Here is a 25,329-nt window from a genome sequence, read left to right on the forward strand (position 1 = left end):
TGCTTAAGGACTTCCTACATTTATTCAGCTTGTGCTGTCATTTCCAACGCTGTGAGCCAGTTCACAGAGAGCACATAAATAATTCATTGAATGCTCTAGCTGTGAGGCTGAAATGAGGAGGCTGATGGATGGGGCTGACTTCTGGAAGATGATGGAAATAGTGGCTGCTCACTCCTTTCATTCTGACTAGATGAAGACAACTGATGAATAAGGAAAATCATCTCTCTGCTAAGAAACTTATACCAGTGAATTATGGTGCAAGTTCTGCCATGTCGTATATAAACGGACTAGGGTGACTTCCTCTCTCTTCCCACTTGTGCTGGTTGGACCCAAGTCACTTTCTGGCCTGTATTGGATTAAAAAAACAAAAACAAAAGCAAAAACAAAAAACCCAGCTGATTGTGTGATGTGAATAAAATAGTGTAGGAATTAGATTATCTTAAGATTGATAAACCTAACTGAAGACACATTCTCACATTCTGCTTGCTTTTCTCCAATCCCCATTCCCCGTCAAGTCCATGTGATTTGTCATGGGGCAATTCGTCCTGCTTAATATATCCTTAGCTGTGTGTGAGGCATCCATACCACAGAAGGTCAAGGCCATACCAGAGAACACGCAGAGAGACACATAGGATGTGTCCCTCCGTACCAGTGTGTCTGCTTTGCCTCAGCTCAGTGCTCAATGTCTGAGTGTCTGGCAGTATGCGTATGTACCGCCTGTGCTTCTTACATCGACTCAAGCAGGAAATGGGTTTTGAATGATCATAGGCCACAAGTTCCACATAGAGAAAAAGTGTAGCTTGTCACAGACTTACTTGCTTCCTGTCTTTCTTGGTAGTTAAAAGATACAGCCATTAAAAAGCAGCATGGGATAACTTATTCCTACTGAGGGTGAAGCTGCTTTGCACACATGGGTGTTGTTCAGTGGGATAATGTGGGAGACCAGAAGTCAGATTCACCATGATCCATGTGTTATCTTTAATGCACTTATAGACCATTGTCCTATGTTTACTTCATTTCATTCTTTGTCTAATAAAGAAAAGGCTGCACAGGTGTATGCGTTCCCTATGAAACACTGGACCTGAAGCAATCTTCCTTCCTTACTGAGAGCTAGGGACTGTATAGATTCTGCAATTTAAAAAAAAATAACTACTTTTAAACCCCACAGTAAAAGTAAGTCCATCGGAATTCTAGAAGGTCCCAGTAACTCAGTCTCTGTAGGTAAGCAGGAGACCATGGGAGCTCACAGCAGCCCAGGCAGCCTCGATGGTAGAACTGTATTCCTACTCTATGCTCTTGGCAGAACAGGTGCAGGCTCTCCCACGGTCTCAAAAGTGTGGTTTTATAGTATATGAAGTTTGTATTGGTCTGGGAAATTGTTTCTATTAGAAACATTCTCTTTCCTTTTTGTGTGGTTTAATTGACTAGCAATATGGCCTGGTAAAGAATAAAGCTTAGGTCTGAGAGATGGGTTGATGATTAAGAACACTTGGGGCTCAATCATGAGGATGGCGATTCAGGTTCTAGTTTGCTGGTCATCCAGCAACTGCTTATTACTGAAATACCTAAGGTGAGGTCATCCTGTTCTGGCTTCAGTTTGTGTTTACTTAGACAGTTCTCAGCCCTCTACTTCCCTCACTACAATGCTCACACCTGCTTTGGCAACACATTTGAGATGCCATGATTTTGACCATGTCCACATATGTTAACTGAAATAATTAAGTAAGTTAAAGTAACTAGAAAAGTAAAAAATAATTGGCACATTATATCTAAAATAATTACCATGCTCTACCAGTAATGAGCATTTCAAGGGTACTTTGACGTAACTTTCATCTAACTTTGATGTAAATTATGGTAGTGTGGTTTTGGCCTTTATAATATCTGTACTTGTGAACTGTGCACTAAGAGACCTTCAAAGGCACAGACCCACTCTTTGTCAACCATAAATAAAAAAGGACTTAAATTTTTTAATTGGTTGAATCAGCATGATTGTCAATAACCATGTTTCATGAATAATTTCATTTATTCCCATTTCAAGGGATCTGACATCCTCTTCTTGTCTCAAAGAAGTGCCAGAATCACTCCCCCAACACATGTGTGTGTGCGCGCACACACACACACACACACACAAATAAACAATTCAAAGTAAATTCTTGAAGACAAAGAATAAAGGAAGCTCAGAAATAGTTTATTAAATTGATCTGTGATAAGGTCTGAGAGGCTTTCCTGAAACAAAATAGCAAATCTCCAGGTAATGCTCCTATTTACTCACATTTCAACTGTTCTGACTTTTTTTTTTTGTGAAATGTGACTAGCCCTGGCTTCCCTATAGAGACAAACCAGAAATCCTCACTCACACCTTCCTTCCTTCCTTCTTTCCTTCCTTCCTTCCTTCCTTCCTTCCTTCCTTCCTTCCTTCCTTCTTTCCTTCCTTCCTTCCTTCTCACCCCAAACCAGTGGGACTTCACATCAGCTAAAGGCCTGCTCAGACAAATTGTGTCAGAATAGGCTTGTGAGGCTGAAGTCTCTGGTTGTGTCCCAGAGAGCCAATGGCCCAGCAAAGGCTCATTGTGATGACACAATGCTGTGGGACTCTTTTTTATTTTCATTTTTTTCTCTGTGGGAATCTTAGTGGAAGTCTGGGGCAGGAGAAGCATGATCACGGTGGAGCCTCTGTGACCAGATATTCAGTGATGATATTCACTGCCATAGGAGAATGCCCACGTTTGACATGAGTCTGCAGTTGTTGTTACAGCTTTTAGAGAAACCAATGATCTTTCATCGACAACACTGTGACTATGAGAACACTGTCCAAAATAAACCTTTCATGCTTCATATACTGAAGGAATGAAAACCGTCTTTGACTATATGCTAAAAATGCCTCTGGTGAAGGAATTTATGTTAATCCCCAAACTCAACTCCGAAAGCTGAATTATACCTGGCCACCACACGAAGACACCAAAGTAGTGATGGCTATGCTATTCTAAATCTACTTGATCTCACAGACTCTCTTGTTCCTTTACAAAATTCCCAACTTCACATCCCTTATACAGCACAGACTTCTGCTGTGGTGCCCACAGCTTCCAAGTTCTCCCTCCTGCATCCTAGACTATGCCTCTGCTCTTACACTATAACCCCGGCGTCATATTCTATTTTAACTTGTGCACTTTCTATTCATTGAAGACTATTCTACACACACACACTCACTCACTCACACCCCCCACACACACACAATCCAAATTTCTGATCTGTTTTAAACTTGACAGTAATGTAAATCTTTGAACAAAACAAGGAGTTCATATACTGGCATTGAGTGGGCTGTCTCTTACTGCTAATAGTCAGTTGACTCAATTGATTGGATTTGACTTTCCAGCTTTTCTTTTTGCATATTGAAAAGCTATGTGTTAGGGAATAGTGAAGAGATATTGCATGTTGTGCATTTTAAGTTAAACAACTTCCTTGTTCTTCAGGTTTAGTTTCATTTTTCTTGGTTCAGTCTTTTAATTTATTTCCTAGGTTAGCCTCCAGTTTCTAGACAAAAGCAATCCTCTCTTAGGCTCCTGTGTATCTGGGCCTACTGGAACCCTGGACCGTGTAGCATGAACAAATTTAAATTTGTTCCTCATGCAATTTTTGTTAGCATATATGTGACATCTTCAAAATACATCTTGCAAAGTGTTAGGGAATAAGAGGCCATTTTTTTCCATCTTGCAATTTCTGGGGGTCATATTGACTGCACCTGCTTCTATTAAGTAAAAAGCTCTAAGAACTGTGAGATGACTCTGGGTTAGGCACCTGCCTGTTAGCCTGATGAACTTAGTTCAGACCCTGGGACCCACAGCGTAAAAAGGAGGGAACCCATACCACAAGATGCCCTGCAAACTCTACACATGGGCCAAGCATTTGTTCACTTACACACCACACACACACACACACACACACACACACACACACACACACACACACACACCACACTAAAATTTTAAAAGTATAACTTAAAGGTGAGGTGGGTCATTGTGTAAAAAGCACTGTCTTGGCAGCCTGGTGACCTGAGTTTAACCCTAGGAATCCAGGTAACAGAAGAAGGAAAGAACTGAATTTATAAAGCTGTCCTTTGACCTCCATGAGTGCACTACTGTGGAATGTACATGCACACAAACACAAGCTAACAACAACAACGGAAACATAATGATGTTAGAATATGAGAATTTCAACACACAATATTTCATTTGTATTTCTGACATTGCTATCTTATAAGTAGTGTCATGAAGTATGTCTCATTCTGACATTCATTTTTTACACTCATAATTGTATTTTTTGATTAATCTGTGAAAACCACATGTGAAACCATTTCTTTGGTGAAAGTTATATATTTTCATTACATGAGTAAACTTCATTCCTTCCCCACTAATGTCATTTATTTATTGTAAACATAACTGCATCCATGTGAGTAGCTCATGGTTTACATACTTGAATTTCTTGAAGGTAAATGGGGATATAAGTGGCAAATCAAAAGAAGTAAAAGAGGTTGGTGGTCACATAAACCACCACTTCCCTAGTCATAAAGGAAATTAACGTAAAAGACAATTCTATGTGATATTTATCACAGAAACCAGTCAAAGTCTACTGATATTGAGCTGTAATAATCATAACTAACATTGTTGACAAGAGTGTAGGGAGATGACACCTTATTTAATTTACACTTGATACAAACCAACTACACAGAGAACCTTTTACACAATTACTCAGTAAACAATTAAACTAAACTAGTTACAGAAATAGATCTAAAACTCCAGCGATGCCTGAGGAGCAAAGGGAGACTGGAGAAAAGCAAGCAGTGACTTCACCTCGGTCTGTCTGTGACTGAATGAGTGTAATCCTTACATTCACTGTAACCAGTCACCTGCTCCTGCAAAGGAAAGCTGCTCTGCACCTCTGCCAGGCTCAGCCCCACAGCAGGGTTTCCTGGATCCTCAGCTGCAGGTTTGTGTGTGGGCTTCAGGTGCCTGGAGAGCACTGTGCACTTGCTGCACAGATGTAGGTGGCTGAGTCTCCAGGCTGAGAATCTGTGATGTGCAAGGAGAGCTGTTTATCCCTTTCACTGAAGAAGACCGTGAATCTTCCATCTTTCTTTTTATTTGACACTGAACGTATGGCTATCAGGAGTGCAGGGCCTTCTCCAGGGAACTGCTGGTACCATGGGAAGTAGTCAAATGCACTATTGTCGTAAGTGCAGTTCAGAACTGAAGTCTGTCCTTCCCAGACTGTTAGAGATTGTGGACTTTGTCTCACTTGCTGCTGGTCACGTCCCTCCTCCTGCTGGCCACTCACCCCTGTGTAGAGAAATGACAAATGTTATTAGGTTCCTAGGTCTGCACTCTTTATGGTTTCAGCATTCATGGTTTCGTCTGGTGTCCCAGTTCTCCCATGCTTCTACATTAATCCCCATCCTGGGGTTTCTCCTCCATGACTCACAGGCTGCTTGAAAGGTTAGGACTACAAATGATGCTTTCAGGATCTTGGCCATTCCTCCTAGACTGAAGCTTGGGGAGAACACAGGTGGCCTTTTATCTCCCCCACAATACATACTCCAACTTTATAGTCATGTCAGTACTTTCAACAAGCTCCACCCCTCACAAACACTGTGTCTCAAGCTATTTCTGACATAGGAAGCACTTCCTATTTTGCTCAAATTTAGTTTCACTGAAAATACAGTCATTGAAAATTAGAAACCCCTTTCTTACAAGGAACAACTCATTCCACGCTGGTGTTAACATATTATAGCATGTTGCTATAGTCACCAAGAATGGCAGTATATACATGCTTTAGCCATAGATTAATGCTATATTCAAACCTCATCAAAGATGGTTATTCTTGCAGTTGTGGGAATTAATACAGACACCCACTGGACAATGTGCTTGGAATGAGAGGCTTTGAGACACTCAGCCCAAAATGTGATGTCTTCATCAAAGTATTCCCCTTAAAGTTCAGGGATCTATTTAGAAGAGTGGATGGAAAGATTCTAAGAGTCAGAGGTGATGACTGACTGTAAGGAACAGTGTCTTCCAGATACAACAGGACAGATGCACATATGAACACACTGAGTTTGTGGCAGAATGCATGAATCCTGCAAAGTTACAAAATTGAAAAATCCAAGCACTGAGAAGGGGAAACTTTCTCTCTCCTAAGGAAGAGGCTATTTGCAATTGAAAGGGAAAGTCATTCTTCCCTAAATGGAGAATCCCCAGGTATATCAATCACACCCCATGGCATATCCCAGGCCCTCAATGCCACACAAAATGGGCTCTTTGCTTCATTTTTTATTTGTTTTGACATTTTCCATCTTATTAGTATTTTGCTTTTTAAAAATTTTTTATTTTGTTTTTTTTATTGGGGAGAGAGGGAGATGGAAGAGGAGCTGGGAAGCTGAAATATGATCAAAATATATTTTATAAAAAGTTTAAATAAAAGATTTTTAAAAGAAAGAAAGGAAAAGAAAGCATAGATTGCCAATTATTCAGCTGTTCTACTTGTTTTCATTTATGCAGCTAACTGAACTCATCAAGCTAGAAAGATACCTACATGCACATACTTAAAAGGAACCATTACATACTGGTTCCAGAGCAAGACCATGATAGCCAAGATGTAGAAACAGCCTGGTACCACCTGTCACCACACAAATAAAGAAGATATTTCATATGAAACAAGAGAGCATATTCAGCCATGTGGAAGAACGAAATCGTGTCATTTGTAAGAAAATGGATAGAACTGAAGGGTGTATTAGTCAAAATAAAAAATATCAAATTTCAAAGAAAAAATATGCATTTGTTCTCATGTGTAGAAACTTGAAAAAGAAGAAAAAAGTAGAGGTGATCTGAAGATAAAAGCAAGTTTAGTCAAAGATGAGGATGAAGTGCTGTGTATTTGCTGAGTGCCTAACTGCCTACTGCATGGGAGTGCTCAGGTGACTTCCTGGACAGGCACAGTTCCAATATTCAATCTAGTCTCACTACTCAAGAACAGAAAACTGAAGCCTACCAAAGACACCTGTGTGTCTAGGTAAGATGATGAAGGAAAGGGTGTGGACACTGCTGCCAGATCCACTTAGAGGAGATCCTGATCTGGCCTCAAACCTTGAGAAGATTTTTCCAGTCTAAAGGATATATAACATAATTCTAGCCATAGGTCATATCAGGGTGGCTGGAGATTGGACCAAGTGTAGATGACAACCTACTAATGTACATCGGAGAAGGTAAAGTGGGCCCGGGTATGAAAGACAGCATGCATCTTTAGTGTTCCCTTGAAAATTCCTATTTGTCAACCTTATGGGCCAAGAGTAAACATATAATATAGGTAAACAGCTAGACAAGTACATGTATCTGTTGTTCTTTGAATATATCTCAGCAAGTTAGGAGCGAATTTATTTTATGCAGTTTTTAAAAATATTATGTATTTACATAAATTATCTCTTCCATCTCCTTCCAATCTCTACTGGCCTTCTTCACTTCCAAAATTCATGGGCCCTTTAAAAATATATATATATATATAGCATATATATGCAAATAAATATATAAGTGCAGCCTGATGAGTACATAATCTCTGGCTCATTGGTGAGTATTTAGAAGAAACAAACTTCATTTGCTCTGATGCAGCACTGCCCCTTTGTGGCCAGATGTGGAGGTCTTCACTCAACAGTTTCCTGAACTTCCTAAAGGTTTCTATGTAGAAACCCTGCATCAATGAGTTTTCCCCTGGCACCAATATTTCTGCCCTGCACTGAGATGTGCCTTGGGGGAATTGGAAGTCTTGTTTAGAATGCTGGACACACCTGGGAAGAACAGCGCTTCTGCAATTTGATTCATGCACCACACCTGATGTGAGGCCTTTTCACAGTACACAGTGGGCCTTCAGGCTGCATTTCTGCTTAGATGATCCTTCTACTATCACTAAGGTCAAGTCATATAGACAAGAACATAACCTTATGTAGACTTTAAAATGGACAGTTGTTTGACTTTCTTCCTAGTACTTGATATAGTCACCATTTTATAGAACCTCATCGTAATAGAAATTATTTGACTTGGATCTTCTATTCTTGAACCCTGATGTAGAGGGCCTTTCCATGTGGTCATTAGTTAGCCACAGTCATTCTCTTTCAGAGTCTACTAAAACATTTGGTCCACTTTCAAATCAAATTCTTTTTTTTTCTTTTATCCAATAGATATTTTTACATGTTCTGTTTAAAGTTCTTTGAACAGTATGTGTTTTGAGTACATTCTCCTGGTTATTTGTTTGTTTTATCAAAGACTCCCAATCCTATTCCTAAAGAATTTCAAAGCAGTGGTGACTAAAGTTAAGGACTGATTTTGTGTTAACTCGCAAGAATTAATTAGAAGATTTGGTAGATTCAGTTTCTTTTAGAAGTCTACTATAAATTCAGTGGAATATCATGAAAACTCCAAGATTTTATTTTTTAGACATTTATGAACTAATGACTTGTAGGTAAGAGCACAGACTAAAGGGGAGATGCTTTTATGTGAACTAATGAAGGAATATCAGAATAGGGAAAGATAGGCTTTATCTCAAACTCAGACAAAGGAAAAGCATCAGAAACCCACAGAGAGAAAAGATAGAGATCTTAATAGAGACAAGATACAGAGAGACAGACAGACAGAAAGAGAAAGAAAGAAAGAGAGAGAGAGAGAGAGAGAGAGAGAGAGAGAGAGAGAGAGAGAGAGAGGAGGTTTAGGGAGAAAGCAGAAATAGCTGTCAAAAGGTAAGACAAAGTGCAGATGAGCATGCTTGCTCTCCAGATAAGTCCACACAATGCTAAGCCTTGAGTAAGTTTTTAGTATTGACTCCTGCAGTGGGTAGTGGAATGGGTAAATGGGCAGTGGTAGGGAGAAATCCTGTCTTGTCATTTCTGTTTTGTTTTTTTAGTTTAGTTTAGATTAGTTTAGTTTTGTTTTTGGTGTCATGTTGCTGCTGTAACAGTTTACTTTATCTTCATATGGTGGTACATGGGTTGAATATTCAAGAATAGGATGATCAGTAAGAACTGGAAGAGACATCTAAACCAACAGATAACACAAATCATTATAGAGAATCACAGGAAACATTATGAAGAAAGGTGACATCTTTCAAAACACTGCAACTCAACTATTAAATGCAAAGATACTGAAAAATATAAATTTAAAGTGGAGAATTCTTTTCACTTTTAATGTGCATTGGAGCTTTGCCATGGGTATTGGGTTCTCTTGAATTGGAGTTACAGACAGTTGTGAGCTTCCATTTAGATGCTTGGAACAGAATTCAGGACCTCTGAAAGAGCAGTCAGTACTCTTAACTGCTTAGCCATCTCTTCAGCCCCATCTTTTTGAGATTTTTTTATTAGTTCTTTGAATATATATATATATATATATATATATATATATATATATAATTTTTTTCTTATTTTACATGTCGATCCCAGTTCTCCCTCCCATTCCCCCTGACCCCCTACCATCACTGTCCCCACGTCCCCACTCCACAGAGGGGGTGATGCCTTCCAAGAGGGATCATCAAAATCTGTCAGGTCATTTGGAGTAGGGACTGGGCCCTTCCTCCTGCCTCTAGGCTAAGGGAGTATCCCTCCATGGGGAATGTGCTCCCAAAGTCCTTTTGTGCACCACAAATATATCCTGGTTCCACTGTCAGAGGTCCCTTAGACTGTGTAGGCCTTCTAACTGAGACCCACATTCTGAGTTGTCCAATACTGGTTTCCCAGCTATCAGTATGGGAGTCCATGAGCTCCCTATTGTTCAGGTCAGCTATCTCTGTGGGTTTCTGTATCCTGGTCTTGACCCCTTTTCTTATCATTCCTTCCTCTCTTCAACTGTAGGTGTCTGCTTCTGTTTCTATCAGCTACTAGATGAGGGCTTTATGATGGCATATAAATTAATTATCGATCTCATTATCTTGGAAGTGCATTTAAGGTAGCCTTTCCAGTGTTGCTCAGAATGTTAGTTTAGGTCATCCTTGTAGGTCTCTGAACATTTCTCTAGAGTCAGTTTTCTCTTTAAACCTATAATGGCTCCCTCTATCATGGTATCTCTCTCTCTCTTTTTTTCTCTCATCTATTCGTCCCCTGACTCAGTTTTCCTGGTCCCACATGTTCTCTCCTCCCCTTCTGTTTCTCCTAACTCCCTCTCCACTCACTGTCCCTGACACCCAATATGTTCAGGAGATCTTTTCCTTTGCCCTTCTGTGAGGGCCCTTGTATGAATCTCTTAGAATCTTCCTTGTATCTTAGTTTCTCTGACAATGTGAATTATAGGCCGGTGATTCTTTGCTCTATGTATAAAATCCATATATGAATGAGTACATACCATTTTCATCTTTTTGTGACTGAGTTACCTCACTCAGGATGGTTTCTTCAAGTTACATCCATTTGCCTGTCAATTTCAATATTCCATTGTTTTTTTTTTCTGTTGAGTAGTATTCCATTATGTGAATGGCATCTAGGTTGCTTCCAAGTTCTTGCTATTACAAATAATGCTGCTATAAACACAGTTGAACAGGTGTCTTTGTTGTATGGATGTGGATAATTTGGGTATATGCCTAAGAGTGGAATTGCCAGGTCCTGTGGTAGACCGATTCTCATTTTCCTGAGGAACCGCCATACTGATCTCCAAAATGGCTGCACTCCCACCAGGAATGGAGCAGTGTTCCCCTTTCTCCACATCCTTTCCAGCATAAAGTGGCATTGGTGTTTCTGATTTTAGCCATTCTGGTAGGAGTAAGATGGTACCTCAGAGTTGTTTTGATTTGCATTTCCCTGATGGCTAAGTGCCACACCAGCCCCAGTGGAGACAGTGTAGCAATGGCTGAGAGAACTCTCAATGGCTACCTGTCCAGAGGTTCGCACCTCAGGTGGTTATGCCGCCTGGGGAAAAGTGGTTCAAGACCCTGCAGGTGATTGCCTGACTGAAGGTCTGGAATGGGTGCTAGGTGTATGTTGTGCTACGATAGCTATAATGCTTTTGATCATGGGTGCTTTGGCCTGTAGCTCCACTGTTAATTCAGAGAAGCCCAGAAAACTGAAAGAGACTGAAAGAGATATAGACCAGCAATCAGCTACAAATCCCAGGGCACCAGTTGAGACTTCAGGTGTCAGCCCAAGGCCTAATAAACTAACATACCTAAAGCTATAAGAATTTGCCCACAAGATGACCCTGCCTAATTAGCCCGCCTGGAGCAAAGCTGTTGTGGGATTTACTACTGAGTTTTTAGGGCCCCTAAATCAATAAAACAGTACAAGTGTTCTTATCAATGCTGTTAAAAGTTTACTGACCAGAGACAATGATTATTCTCTAAATTCAGTAAATCAAATCCCTGGTACACTGATCATAAGCAGGCCAAAATAAACAGAGGTTCCCGGCTACACACTTGCTTACATGTATTTACGATCTCATGCTCCAAAGTAATTGCTGACATTTCTATAGTATGTCTGTAAATTTTAAACTGTGGCAAAATATCTGTTCCTTGAACTTTCTGCATAAAAACCCCATGCTCTGAAGTAAAAATCACAGCAGTTGCAAACCTCCTGAGTGTGTTTGTGTCTGTCTGTCAAGCCGAAGCCACTCGTGACCTGTTCATCCGAGTCTTGGTCTCCCCACAGACCCATCGCCTACTGAAAGGTCTGCGACAGTTAAGGACCTTTCTTAAGTGTCTTTCATACATTTTGGATTCCTCTCTTGAGAATTATCTATTCAGTTTGTACCCCACTTTTTTAATAGGGTTATTTGGTGTTTTGGTGACTAGTTTCTTGAGTTCTTTATATATTTTGGAGATCAACCCTCTGTCAGACGTGAGGTTGGTAAAGATCTTTTCCCAGTCTGTGGGCTGTCATTTGTTCTTGTCAACTATGTCTCTTGCCTTACAGAAGCTTCTCAGTTTGAGGAGGTCCCATTTATTAATTGTCAATCTCAGTGTCTGTGCTACTGGTGTTACGTTCAGGAAGTAGTCTCCTGTACCAATTTGTTCAAGGGTACCTCCCACATTCTCTTCTAAGAGGTTCAGTGTGGCTGGATTTATGTTGAGGTCTGTGGTCCATTTGGACTTAAGTTTTATGCATTGCCATAGACATTTGTCTATCTGTAGTCTTCTACACATCATCATCCAGTTGTGCCAACACCATTTGTTGAAGATGCTTTCCTCCTCCCATTGTATACTTTTAGCTGTTTTGTCAAAAATCCGGTGTTTGTAGGTGTGTGGGTTAACATGAGGATTTTGATTCGATTGCTGATCTACCTGTCTATTTTTGTGCCAATACCAAGCTGTTTTCAGAACTATAGCTCTATAATAGAGCTTGAAGTTGGGGATGATGATGCCTCCTGAAGTTCCTTTATTGTACAGGATTGTTTTAGCTATCCTGGATCTTTTGTTTTCCATATAAAGTTGAGTATTGTCCAGTGAGATCCGACTATCTTGCAAAACCTTCCCAAGTCCCAGCTCAGCCCTTGTCCTCTTCCACCAGCTATTGGCCAGAGGTGAGTCTGGGCCCAATCGGGGCTGCCTGTCCCCTACAACCTCTTTCCCCCCTTCCCCCGCCTGAACTCCCTGGGTTGGCCCATGATCCTGCTGCTCCTGTCTCCTATCCCCATCGAGAGCACCCTTGGAGCTCAGATACACCCCCACCCATCCCCACGGCGAGCCTACCCCAACTACCCTGTGCCCTACCCTATCCATGGTCCTGCTGCTCTGGTTGAGCACTGGAACAGAGGGTGGAGCCAACAGTCCACCCTACTTTGGAGACTTCTCAGAGCAACTCTGAACAAAGGAGACCTGACTATCCATGTGCAGGACCACCCATAATTTCCACCTGCTTGGTCTCTGACCCTGCCTCCAGTCCTCTCCTGGAGTCCCGGACCCCTGCCAGAGATCCACCTATCTCTGCAGGACCACTGTGAGTACCTGCTGGCATCTTCTACTGGATCCTCATCCTTGACCCCATCACTGGGTCGCTGTATGCAGAGAAACCTCCTAGAGAGCTTGGACCACACAGAGCTACAGATATTGAATCTCAAACCCACATAAGCCCATCGGGGAAGTATCATAAAGAGAGGGGGAGACCCCACCAACACCTACTGGAAGAAGCTATGGGAAGAAGGCAATACAGGAGAACACCTAACAACAGAAAGACAAGCATGACATCACCAGAATCTAGGGAATCTACACCAACTAGAATGGAACACAACAACAAAGCAGAGGAAGCAGAAGGGTACAACTTAAAAATTACCATCATAAAAATGATAGAGGCCCTCAAAGAAGATGTGAGAAAATCCCTTAAAGAAATGGAGGAAAAAACAAACAAAAAAGTGGAAGAAATGAACAAATTCCTTAAGGAAAGTACAAAAGCCAAGAAAAAACAATTAACCAGGTGAAGGAAACAGTTCAAGACTTGAAAACTGAAATAGAGAAAATAAAGGCAACACAAACTAAAGGAATGCTGGAAATAGAAAAGCTGGGCAAAAAATAGGCAAACACAGACGCAAGCATAACCAACAGAATTCAAGAGATGGAAGAGAGAATCTCAGGGGCAGAAGATAAACTAGAAGAAATAGATTCATCGACCAAAGAAAATCATAAATCCAACAAATCCTTAACACAAAACATCCAGGAAATGTGGGACACCATGAAAAGGCCAAACCTAAGAATAATAGGCATAGAAGAAGGTGAGGAAGCCCAGCTCAAAGGTGCCAAAAACATATTCAACAAAATCATTGAGGAAAACTTTCCAAATCTGAAGAAAGACATGTCCAGGAAAGTACAAGAAGCATATTGAACCCCAAATAGGCTGGACCAAAGAAAAAAGACCCCTCGACATATAATAATCAAAACACCTAGCATACAGAATAAAGAAAGAATATTAAGAGCAGCGAAGGAAAAAGGACAGGTAACATATAAAGGAAGACCTATCAAAATTACACCTGACTTTTCCATGGAAACCCTCAATGCCAGAAGGTCCTGGATAGATGTTCTACAAGTTTTAAGAGAACATGGAATGGATGCCAGCCTAGGCTACTATATCCAGCAAAACTCTCAATCACTATAGAAGGATAGAACAAGATATTTAATGACAAAACCAGATTTTCCCAATACGTATCTACAAATCCAACCCTACAGAAAGTATTGGAAGGAAAACTCCAACCCAAGGAAGGTAACTACACCCACAAAAATGTAGGCAACAGATACTCCAACTACACCAGAAACCAAGGGTAAAGCAGAACTAATATATTCACAATACCACTGCCAACAACAAACCTAAATCAAACAAGCATCAACAATCAATGGTCCTTACTCACCCTCAACATTAATGGTCTTAAGTCACCTATAAAAAGACACATGCTAACAGAATGGATACGAAGACAGAATCCATCCTTCTGCTGCATACAAGAAACACATCTAAGCTTCAAAGATAGACATTACCTCAGGGTAAAGGGTTGGGAAAAGATTTTACAATCAAATGGAAATAAGAAGCAAGCAGGCATAGCTATCCTAATATCTAACAAGTTAGACTTCAAACCAAAACTAGTCAAAAGAGATGAAGACGGTCATTTCATATTCATCTCAGGAGAAATCCATCAACACAAAGTCTCAGTTCTGAACATCTATGCCCCTAATACAAAGTCACCAACATTCGTAAAAGAAACACTACTAAAACTCAAAGCTCATATAAAACCTCACACACTTATAGTTGGAGACTTCAATACACCACTCTCAACACTAGACAGGACCACAAATCAGAAACTCAACAAAGAAACAAAAGAATTAAAAGAAGTTATGTCCCATCTGGGTTAACAGACATCTATAGAACATTCTATCCAAAGACAAAAGAATATACTTTCTTCTCTTCTCCACATGGAACCTTCTCTAAAATCGACCACATACTAGGTGACATAACAAACCTCAACAGAAACAAGAGAATAGGAATAGTCCCCTGTATCTTATCAGACCACCATGCTTTAAAATTGGAATTCAACAACAACACAAATAGCAGAAAACCTGCAAACTCATTGAAACATAACAATGTGCAATTGCACCACTCCTGGGTCAAAGAAGAAATAAAGAAAGAAATTAAAGACTTTCCAATATTCAACGAGAATGAGGATACAACATACCCGAACTTATGGGACACCTTGAAAGCAGTGCTACAAGGGAAGTTCATTGCACTAAGTGCCCATATGAAGAAAACAGAGGATAGTCACATAAAAGAATTAACAGCCCAACTGAAAACCTTAGAACAGAGAGAAGCGAATTCACCCCGCAGGAGTAGACGCCAGGAAATAATCAACTTGAGAGCTGAAATCAACAAAATAGAAACCAGGAAAACAATACAAAAAATCAATGCAACAAAGAGTTGGTTTTTTGAGAAAAGCAACAAGATAGACAAACCTTTATCCAAATTCACGAAAAAGCAGAGACAGAACATGCAAATTAATAAAATCAGAAAGGAAAAGGGGAACATAACAACAGGAAATCCAGACAATTTTCAGGGCATACTTTGAAAATCTGTATTTCACAAAAATTGAAAATTCAAAGGAAATGGACAAGTTTCTGGATAACTATCACTTACCAAAATTAAATCAAGGACAGACAAACAACTTAAATAGACCTATAACCCACAATGAAATAGAAGCAGTCATCAAAAGCCTTCCAACCAAAAAAAGTCCAGGGCCAGATGGATTCAGCGCAGAATTCTACCAGACATTCAAGGAAGAACTAATACCACTACTCCTCAAACTGTTCCACAAGATAGAAACAGAAGGTTTATTGCCAAACTCTTTTTATGAGGCCACAATAACTTTGGTACCCAAACCTCACAAAGATACAACTAAGAAAGAAAACTACAGACCAATATCCCTGATGAACATCGATGCAAAAATACTAAATAAAATACTGGCAAACCGAATTCAAGAATACATCAGAGACATCATCCAACATGACCAAGGAGGTTTCATCCCTGAAATGAAGGGATGGTTTAACATATGAAAATCTATCAACATGATCTACCATATAAACAAACAGAAAAAGAAAAACCATATGATTATCTCCCTAGATGCGGAAAAAGCCTTCCACAAAATTCAACACCCTTTCATGATAAAGGTCTTGGAGAGGTCAGGGATAACAGGAACATACCTAAACATAATAAGAGCAATATACAGCAAACCAACTGCCAACATCAAACTGAATGGAGAGAAACTTAAGCCAATTCCTCTAAAATCAGGAACAAGACAAGGCTGTCCTCTCTCTCCATATCTCTTCAATATTGTACTAGAAGTTCTAGCTAATGCTATAACAAAAGGAGATAAAGGGGATCCAAATTGGAAAGGAAAAAGTCAAACTGTCTCTATTTGCAGATGATATGATAGTTTACATAAGCAACCCAATAAACTCTACCAGGGAACTCCTACAGCTGATAAACACCTTCAGCAAACTAGCAGGATACAAGATAAACTCAAAAAAATCAGTAACCCTAGTTTTTTCAGATGACAAAGTGACAGAGAAAGAAATCAGAGAAACATCACCCTTTACAATAGCCACAAGCAACATAATGTATCTTGGTGTAACACTTACCAAACAGGTAAAAGATCTATATAATAAGAACTCTGTGACTCTAAAGAAAGAAATTAAAGAAGATACCAGAAAATGGAACGATCTCCCATGCTCTTTGATAGGTACGATAAACATAGTAAAAATGGCAATCTTGCCAAAAGCAATCTACAGATTCAATGCAATCCCCAATAAAATCCCACCACAATTCTTCACCGACCTTGAAAGGATAAAAATCAACTTTATATGGAAAAACAAAAGACCCAGGATAGCCAAAACAATCCTATACAATAAAAGAACTTCAGGGGACATCACCATTCCTGACTTTAAGCTCTACTACAGAGCTATAGTTCTGAAAACAGCCTGGTATTGGCATAAAAATAGACAGGTAGACCAATGGAATCGAATTGAAAATCCTGATATTAACCCACACACCTATGATCACCTGATTTTCGCCAAAACAGCTAAAATTATACAATGGGGCGAGGACAGCATCTTCAACAAATGGTGTTGGCACAATTGGATAAGGGTGTGTAGAAGACTGCAGATAGAACCATGTCTGTCGCCATGCACAAAACTGAAGTTCAAATGGATCAAAGACCTCAACATTAATCCAGCCACATTGAACCTCTTAGAAGAGAAAGTAGAAGGTACCCTTGAACAAACTGGTATAGGCGACTGCTTCCTGAACATTCTCCAGGGGCACAGACACTGAGAACAACAATTAATAAATGGGACCTCTACAAACTTAGAAGCTTCTGTAAGGCAAAGGACACAGTGGACAAGACCAAACGGCAGCCCACAGACAGGGAAAAGATTTTCACCAATCCTATATCCGACAAAGGGCTGATCTCCAAAATATACAAAGAACTCAAGAAACTAGTCAACAAAACACCAAATAACCCTATTAAAAATGGGGTACAGAACTGAAGAAAGAATTCTCAATGGAGGAAAACAAAAAGGCTGAAAGACACTTAAGAAAATGCTCCACATCCTTAGCTATCAGGGAAATGCAAATCAAAACAACTTTGAAATACCATCTTACCCCTGCCAGAATGGCTAAAATTAGAAACACCAATGATGACTCATGTTGGAGAGGATGTGGAGAAATGAGAACACTCCTCCACTGCTGGTGGGAATGCAAACTCATACAGCCATTTTGGAGATCAGTATGGCGGTTCCTCAGGGAAATGGGAATTAGTTTACCACAGGACCCAGCAATCTCCCTCTTAGGCACATACCCAAAGGATTCACATCCATGCAACAAAGATATCTGTTCAACTATGTTCATAGCAGCACTATTTGTAATAGCAAAAACCTGGAAGCAACCTAGATGCCCCTCAATTGACGAATGGTTAATGAAGATGTGGCACATCTACACAATGGAATACTACTCTGCAGAAAAAAATAATGGTAAGTGGATGGCACTTGAAGAAACCATCCTGAATGAGGTAACCCATTCACAGGAAGAGGAACATAGTATGTACTCACTCATATATGGATTTTAGACCTAGATCAAAGGATCACTAGCCTATAATTCACACTACCAGAGGAACTAGGATACAAGGTGTATTCTGAGAGATTCATATAAAGTCCCTCACAGAACTGGTAAGGGACAAGTCCCCCAAAGCTCAGGGGAAGTGGGGGGGCAGCAAATGGAGAGAGAAGTAGGCGAAAACAAGGGGGAGGAAAGGAAAACATGTGGGAACAGGAAGATTGTGCCTGGTTAGGAATAGAAGACAGGAAAGAGAGAGAGAGAGAGAGAGAGAGAGAGAGAGAGAGAGAACATAAAAGAGGGAGCCAATATTGGTTTGAAGATAAAACTGAACACAAAGAAAGATCTAGAGAACTACAAGACTGCTGTCAACTAACAATTTGAGCTTCCGTGGAAAGGCTACCATAAATGCCCTTCCTGGATAGTGAGATCAACAACTAACTTATCCATGGAGCCCTCACCTAATGCCTGTTGGAAACAGGATCAAACACCCATACATATACACTGAGTCGAACTAGAACCCAGAAGCAGATGGAGAGGACAAGACCAGGCGGCAGAAACACATAGAGACAGCTTACCTGAACAAGGAGGAGCTAATGGCCACTAGACTAATAGCTGGGAAGCCAGCATGGGACTGACTGAGGCCCCCCAGAATATGGGTCTCAGCCAGAAGGACTGAGTAGTCTAAGGGACCTCAGATAGTGGAGCCAAGATGTATTCCTGGTGCACAACAGGACTTTGGGAACACATCCCCCATGGAGGGACTGCCTTAATCTAGAGATAGGAGAGAAGCCCTAGTCCCTACTTCACATGACCTGTCAGATCTACATGACCCCAACTGGATGGCATTCCCCTACATATGGAATTGGGGTGGGGGATGGGAGGGGAGGGTGGTTACAGTGCATGTGAGAGGGCAGAGAGGGTAAAAGGGAGGGAAGGAGGGAGGGAAGGAGGGAGGAAGGGAGAGGGAAATGGTATTGACATGTAAAATAATAAATTAAATTTAAAAAAATGCTTTGACTCCAAAATTTAAGTTTTAGGAAAAGTTACTGGGGAAAAGGATTTCTATTTTTGTTTCCACAGAAAATGAAAAGATGTGTATTTCTTCCAGACTAATGTGGTTTGATCAAGCCAGACTGCCTGAAACAGAGTATGAGGTGATCCTACATTCAAAACAGCTGGATAAAGCAGCCTTACAGACTATAGCCAGGATTTCTGCATCTTCTTCGAATCCCCCATGACTGTGCCCCTTACCAGCAGGAAGTAGTTTGGAAAAAAACAATGCCCAAATTCCCAAATGTTGTCTATAAATATTTGTTTTCATTTAAATGGACTTTGTTATATAAAATAAATTTTAAAAAATTAAAAAAAATAAAGTTGAGTATTATCCTTTCAAGGTCAGTGAAGAATTATGCTGGGATTTTGATGGGGTTGCATTGAATCTCTAGGTTGCTTTTGGCAAGAATGCCATTTTTACTATGTTTTTCCTGTCTGTTCAAGAGCCTGGGAGAGCTTTCCATTTTCTGGTAATTTCTTATGAAGTATTTGATCATGTTTACCTGCTGACCTCCTCTGAGATCCATGCCTCTCCCCTATTCCTCCAACCATCCTACTTTATGTCTCTTTTTTTCATCTATTAAGTTCAATTTGTGTTTTCCATTATTCTTGGATGTGTGGCTTTCCAATGAAGTTTGGTCAAGTTACCAAGGCATCTATTTTTAAAACTCTGTTTCTCCTAGCAGCTATCCAGTATCAACAGCTGCTTGGTTACAGATAGGCCTTTATTCCCACCTGTTATCTTCCCTCACTATGTTGAGATTTAATTCTGTTTTAAGCTTGCATGGGTCATGTCCATGCTGTCATAATTAATGTGAGTTTATATGTGCAGCTTCCCTGTGCCCACAGAACACCATTTCCCTGAATTCTGCTTCCCTGGCTCTAACATTCTCCCCCCCCCCCATCATTTAAAAACTTCATTTTACCCACTAACCACCAGTTTCCCCTCCCTTTTCTCCTCCCACTTTTTGCCCCTACCTGCCACTTACCCTCTCATCCACTTCTCTTCTATCTCCACTTAGATGGGGTAATGCTTCTTATGGGAATCAAAATAGCATGGCACATCAATTTGAGGCAGGCCTAAGTTCCTCTCCAGTGCATCAAGGCTGAGAAAGGCATCCAAAGAGCCAGCTTATGCTTCAGGAATAGCATATTATGGGACCCCAGTAAGGGTTCCCATAAAGGACCAAGATACACAATTGTCATACAGATACAGAGTCCTAGATTGGTCCTATGCAAGTTCCCTAACTGTCCATCCAGTATCTATGAACTTCCACTTACCCAGGTTAGCTGTGTCTGAGGGTTTCCCTGTCATCATCTTGACCTCTACCTTCTTACTCATACAGTCCCTCCACCCTTTCTTCAACTGGATTCCTGGAGCTTGGCCCATTGCTTGGCTGTGTATCTCTGCATCTGTCTAGTAATTTTTCTACACTCTTTTAATTATTCCTGAACCTTGAGAGGAAGGAATATAAAAAGAATATCCTATTTACAGTTGAGCATGCCTTAGTCACTTTTTCTGGGTAGATTTCCGTGTTAATTGACACCTACTGCTAATAGAACCTTCTCTGATGAGGGCTGAGCATGCATTAATCTATGGGTTTAATGATGCAATTAGGAGCTGGCTTGATAATATCTTCATTTAGTGGCACAATAATACTGGTACTAGGCCTTCCCTGGTGATCTGGCCTGTCAATCCACAGGCTCTTAGTCTAACAATGGTTCCGGGTATGGATTTCATCTTGTGAGGTGAGGTATAAATCCAACTGGAAAGTCGTTCATTACTCCTGATACTTCTACTAGTATTGCAGCAGTGTAATTTTGAAACATTTTTGGTAGAAAAGACTAATGACTTGAAAGAGTAGATAAACTGAATTGAAGACCTTGGGAAGAAAGTCAGCAGCAAAGAGAAAAAAGTCAGCAAAATGGAACAAGAATAGAGTCAGGAAATTAAGATCTGGGTCAAGCAAAAGAAGAACTGTTGAAGATGAAAAACATAATGAATCAGAACACACAGTGAAAAGTATTATTAAAATACTCAACCAAACAGAATGAATGGATAAAGAGACTATTACTGAGAATGAGCATCAGGAATAGAGCACAGAGGTGGTGAATATTGCATCCAAAATTACTAAGAAAATAAAAAGGAATGAATGAGAATGACTGCAATAGCCAAGACTTCTGGGAAATTATATAAAAACCAAATCCTAAGACTCATGGGAAAAGGGAGCTGAGGAAAACAATAGCAGCATAGATACACCTCTCAAAATATTATAATAGAAACATCCTGAAGTGTAGAGAAAGAAACAAATCTTTGGATGTCAAAGATCTTTAGAACTCTAAATAGACATGACCAGAGAAGAATTGGTGTAGGGGATATTTTATTCAAGATGTCAAAAATACAAAGCAAAAAATAATGTGAAAAGTCATAATGGAAAAACCTACTGTATACAAAGACAGAAATGTCAGAATAACTTCAGATTTTCCTCTCAGTAGTCCTCAAAAGGAAAAAAAAATGTAATTCAAGCCCTGAAAGTAGATAACTGTTAACCAAGGTTGCTCTGCCCATAAAAATCACCTTTTAAAACTGGTGGAGAAATAAAGGTGTTTCAACAAAAGCATAAGCTAAGGCAGTTCATGGCATTCAAATTATCACCGCACTAGACATTGTAGAAAAATATGTACAGAAGAAGAAGAAAGTCTCATTTGGGTAGTGGTGGAGCACGCCTTTAATCCCAGCACTCGAGAGGCAGAGGCAGGTGGATCTCTGTGAGTTCAAGACCAGCCTGGTCTACAAGAGCTAATTCCAGAACAGCCTCCAAAGCCACAGAGAACCCCCCCCCCTTCTCAAAAAAAAATCCCTATTCTTTAAGTCTCTTCTAGGTCAAGCTCCCAGTGAACTATGGTATATAACTAGGTCTCAAATCCTAATATTTGCCAGGGACAAAAGCCTTCAACCATGAGCATTTTAGGGGCATTCAAAATCTATACTGTGTGAGATTCAAATAAGTTAAATGAATAGGAAGGTTTACATGCTTTATAGCAACTATGAAGGAGCTGCAGTAGTTACACTACTGTTAGATCAGATATATGTTAGCCCCAAAGTGACTAGAGATAAGGAATCTGCTTTTATTATTTTGAAAGTTTCATAGAAAGTGATTTGATTATACTCACTGTTGTGTCCGTCCCACCAGCAGGAAGAATGACAACAACAGGATTCTTCTCAAGCACACTTTATTGGGAGCTCCAAGCTGAAAGAGAGAAGGACCCGACCCTACAGAGCACCAAGCTTATATACTCGTGATGATGTGGATGTGCAACGTCGTCTGATTGGCTTAGGTCTCATTGGACGATTATGCATCACTCAATCGGGGTAGGTGAGTAGCCATATTAGGATAACGTCATATGCTCATGCGCAGACGATTAGGATACAAAAGCAGTAAACAAGCTGACGTGGCAAAGCCTGATGAAGCCAGCGTGGCTTCCCACAGTTCCCCCTTTCTGTTTTTGGATCCTCAGGATACCCGATCAAGGACCAGCCTTCATGATGGCCGGTCCGATCGAGGGTAGAGCCCAAGACCAAGAGCCTGCTTAAGCACCTTCCCGAGTGCAATGGGAAGAACCCCGTCGGGGTGCAAAGGCTGCTCATGCAGGGATGTAAGCCTTCCAAGGTGCAATGACAACAAGGTCACTTGGTGTGCAAAAGCCTTACAATAGACAGGGTGGAACTAACCATCTCGCAGGCCCGCCAGCCACACTTGTGGAGATGCTCCTTGATCCAAAGCCATAAGTGCCTGAACAATCTTTATGTTATCCTACCTTTGTTGTCGTCTGATTCGACAAATAAGCCAGAGACAGAACACCATGCCACACAGAAGGCTGCTCCGACATAGCCACCCCCACCCATTCCTTAAAGAAGGAAAATGCAGAAGATAGCCAAGAGGTAAAATCTCCCAGGGAGACTGGCTCCAGACGAGTTCCATTCAGCTGTACAATCTGGAATAGTAACTTCCGAGATAACTGCTCTCCTTCAAGCGTCCAATTTCCTGCCAAGAATTCAGCTAGCTTGTGACTCTGATTGAAAAAAGCAGTAAAATTAAATTGCAAGGGAGTGATGCACAAATGCTGGTACTGGGAAACACAGCCAAGTTGTATTATTTTATATAACTCCTCTACTTGATTTTGCACCAGATCTACTCTTTGATTAACTAGATGAATGCCAGCGAGAAGGTGCTTATTAATTGCTTCTTGTATTTCTAGTGCTGCAGAAGTCTTTTCCACTATATTATTAACAATTTCCACAGTTTGAGCCTGAGACGGCATGGCAATAGCAGCAGTAGTTGCAGCTGCAGCTGAGATGACTACGGCAGAAATAATTGCTGCAGTAATGCCAAAATCTTATGTCGAATGAGTCCTACTAAGGGAAAGTTATTTGGATCCGCCTCCACTGGAATGGGGACAAAAGTAGGTAATTTTACTATTAAAGCCAGATTGACACTGGCATTCCAGCATTCTGCAAGCCAGCACAACAACCAGAGGTGTTGGTGCTAACATTCGCTGTTAGAAAAAAGAATGGGGCTTGCACACAAATTGAGGCTGGATTAAAGCTACTATTAGTCCATTGGTGATTTTTGGTTATATTATTAATGTATGGCTTATCATTCTTATTAATTCGAACTGCTGAAATATTCCATAATGCATGTTTAGCACCCAATAATCCTGCTAAGGCTGACACATCCACCATAGCACCTACCTTGTTGGAAAGAAGCCATTGATACCAGGGCCATCCAGCGCTATTACTAAGTGTATCATTTCCTTTATTCTTAAATTGGTAGCGCCTTAACAGGGGGGAGGGTGTCATTTGGAATCCCTGCAGGATCTGTTTCTGGATATGGTCAGGACTCTGACATGGAGTGAAAGTCGGGGGGGAAGGTATAATCAGGCTCACACCAGGGGGCACTTTTAATATTACTAGCATTTGTCATAAGATTTGGCTGTCTAGAGGGGACGGTCACTTCACTCTGTATTAATAACGTGGTAATGTTAACCTCTGTAACCTGACCCATTCTGTTTTCCCTTAGCTATCTGGGTTAAAGCTGAGAGCAGGACGCTCATACCAACTTCAGGCTTTTCAAGTGGGTCCTGCCAAGCACTAAGATTTTGTTTCTGTAATACAATACACGGGGGGTGGGGAGGGTGGTGGCTGATTCTTATTACCCTGGAAAAAGCACAAAGTGCCATTCAGTTGAAAAGAGGTTTGATTATAAATTTTTGGTGTTTGCATAGGGTCCCTGATGCAAGGCATTTCCCCTTGACAGGATGTAGAGAATAAAGTAGGTAAGACACCAGAATAGGAATGAACCTGCACAGGGACAGGCCATGTTCTGGCCACAGCCCAAAATTGCATCTTATCCCCCTTTATCATCATCGGCAGGAGCAGGCTCAGGATCATCAATGGTAGTGGGATGGTTGTCATTCCTTGTCTTCTCATGACGTACAACTCGAGTCAACCGCTCTGGCACCCAGATAGGATCAGCTTGGCCCTGTGGAAAAACACAAACAGCTCCCCTGGATCTGGCTATAACTGGATCCTGGCCTTTCAAGACATTTTCAAGTACATCATTCCATTTTGCATCCTCGTAGCAAGGAGGGAATTGGTTCATATGGCAGTCAGCTGCCGTTAGACCTGCAGCATCAATCGTCAGAAAATTCAAAGTAAAAAGTACTAGAGATAGTTTATTCTTTGGGGTGTGGCCTTGGCCTATTCCCCCTTTTTGTTTTTGTAAGCATTCTTTTATAGAATGATGGGCTCGTTCAACAATACCTTGCCCTTGTGGATTGTAAAGGAAGGCCAGTGGTATGAGTAACTCCAATAGTTTCACAAAACTGGCGAAAGCCTTTTGCAGTATATCCAGGTCCATTATCGGTCTTCAGTGCCCGGGGCTTTCCCCAGGATGCCCAGGCCTCTAGACAGTGAGTAATAACATGCTGAGTACGTTCACCAACAAGGGGAGAAGCATGAATAATTCCTGAACAGGTATCTATAGAAACATGTACATATTGCAACTTGCCAAAAGATGGGTTATGTGTAACATCCATTTGTCAAATCTCTCCCGAACGCAGTCCCCGGGGATTAATGCCAATATGAGGAGAGTGCAAGAAGGGGACACAGGCAGGGCAGTTGACAA

At 40.8% G+C, this 25,329-nt stretch overlaps 1 gene segment (V, D, J or C); it reads right to left on the minus strand.

Moving 5' to 3' along the window:
* Positions 1–4,955: 4,955 nt before the first annotated feature.
* Positions 4,956–5,527, minus strand: LOC127230431 (T cell receptor alpha variable 23/delta variable 6-like). The segment is given in 2 exon segments: positions 4,956–5,333; positions 5,476–5,527. Coding segments are annotated over 2 exon segments (387 nt in total).
* Positions 5,528–25,329: the final 19,802 nt, after the last annotated feature.

This window comes from Phodopus roborovskii, unplaced genomic scaffold, assembly GCF_943737965.1.
Source record: "Phodopus roborovskii unplaced genomic scaffold, PHOROB, whole genome shotgun sequence".
NCBI lineage: Eukaryota > Metazoa > Chordata > Mammalia > Rodentia > Cricetidae > Phodopus > Phodopus roborovskii.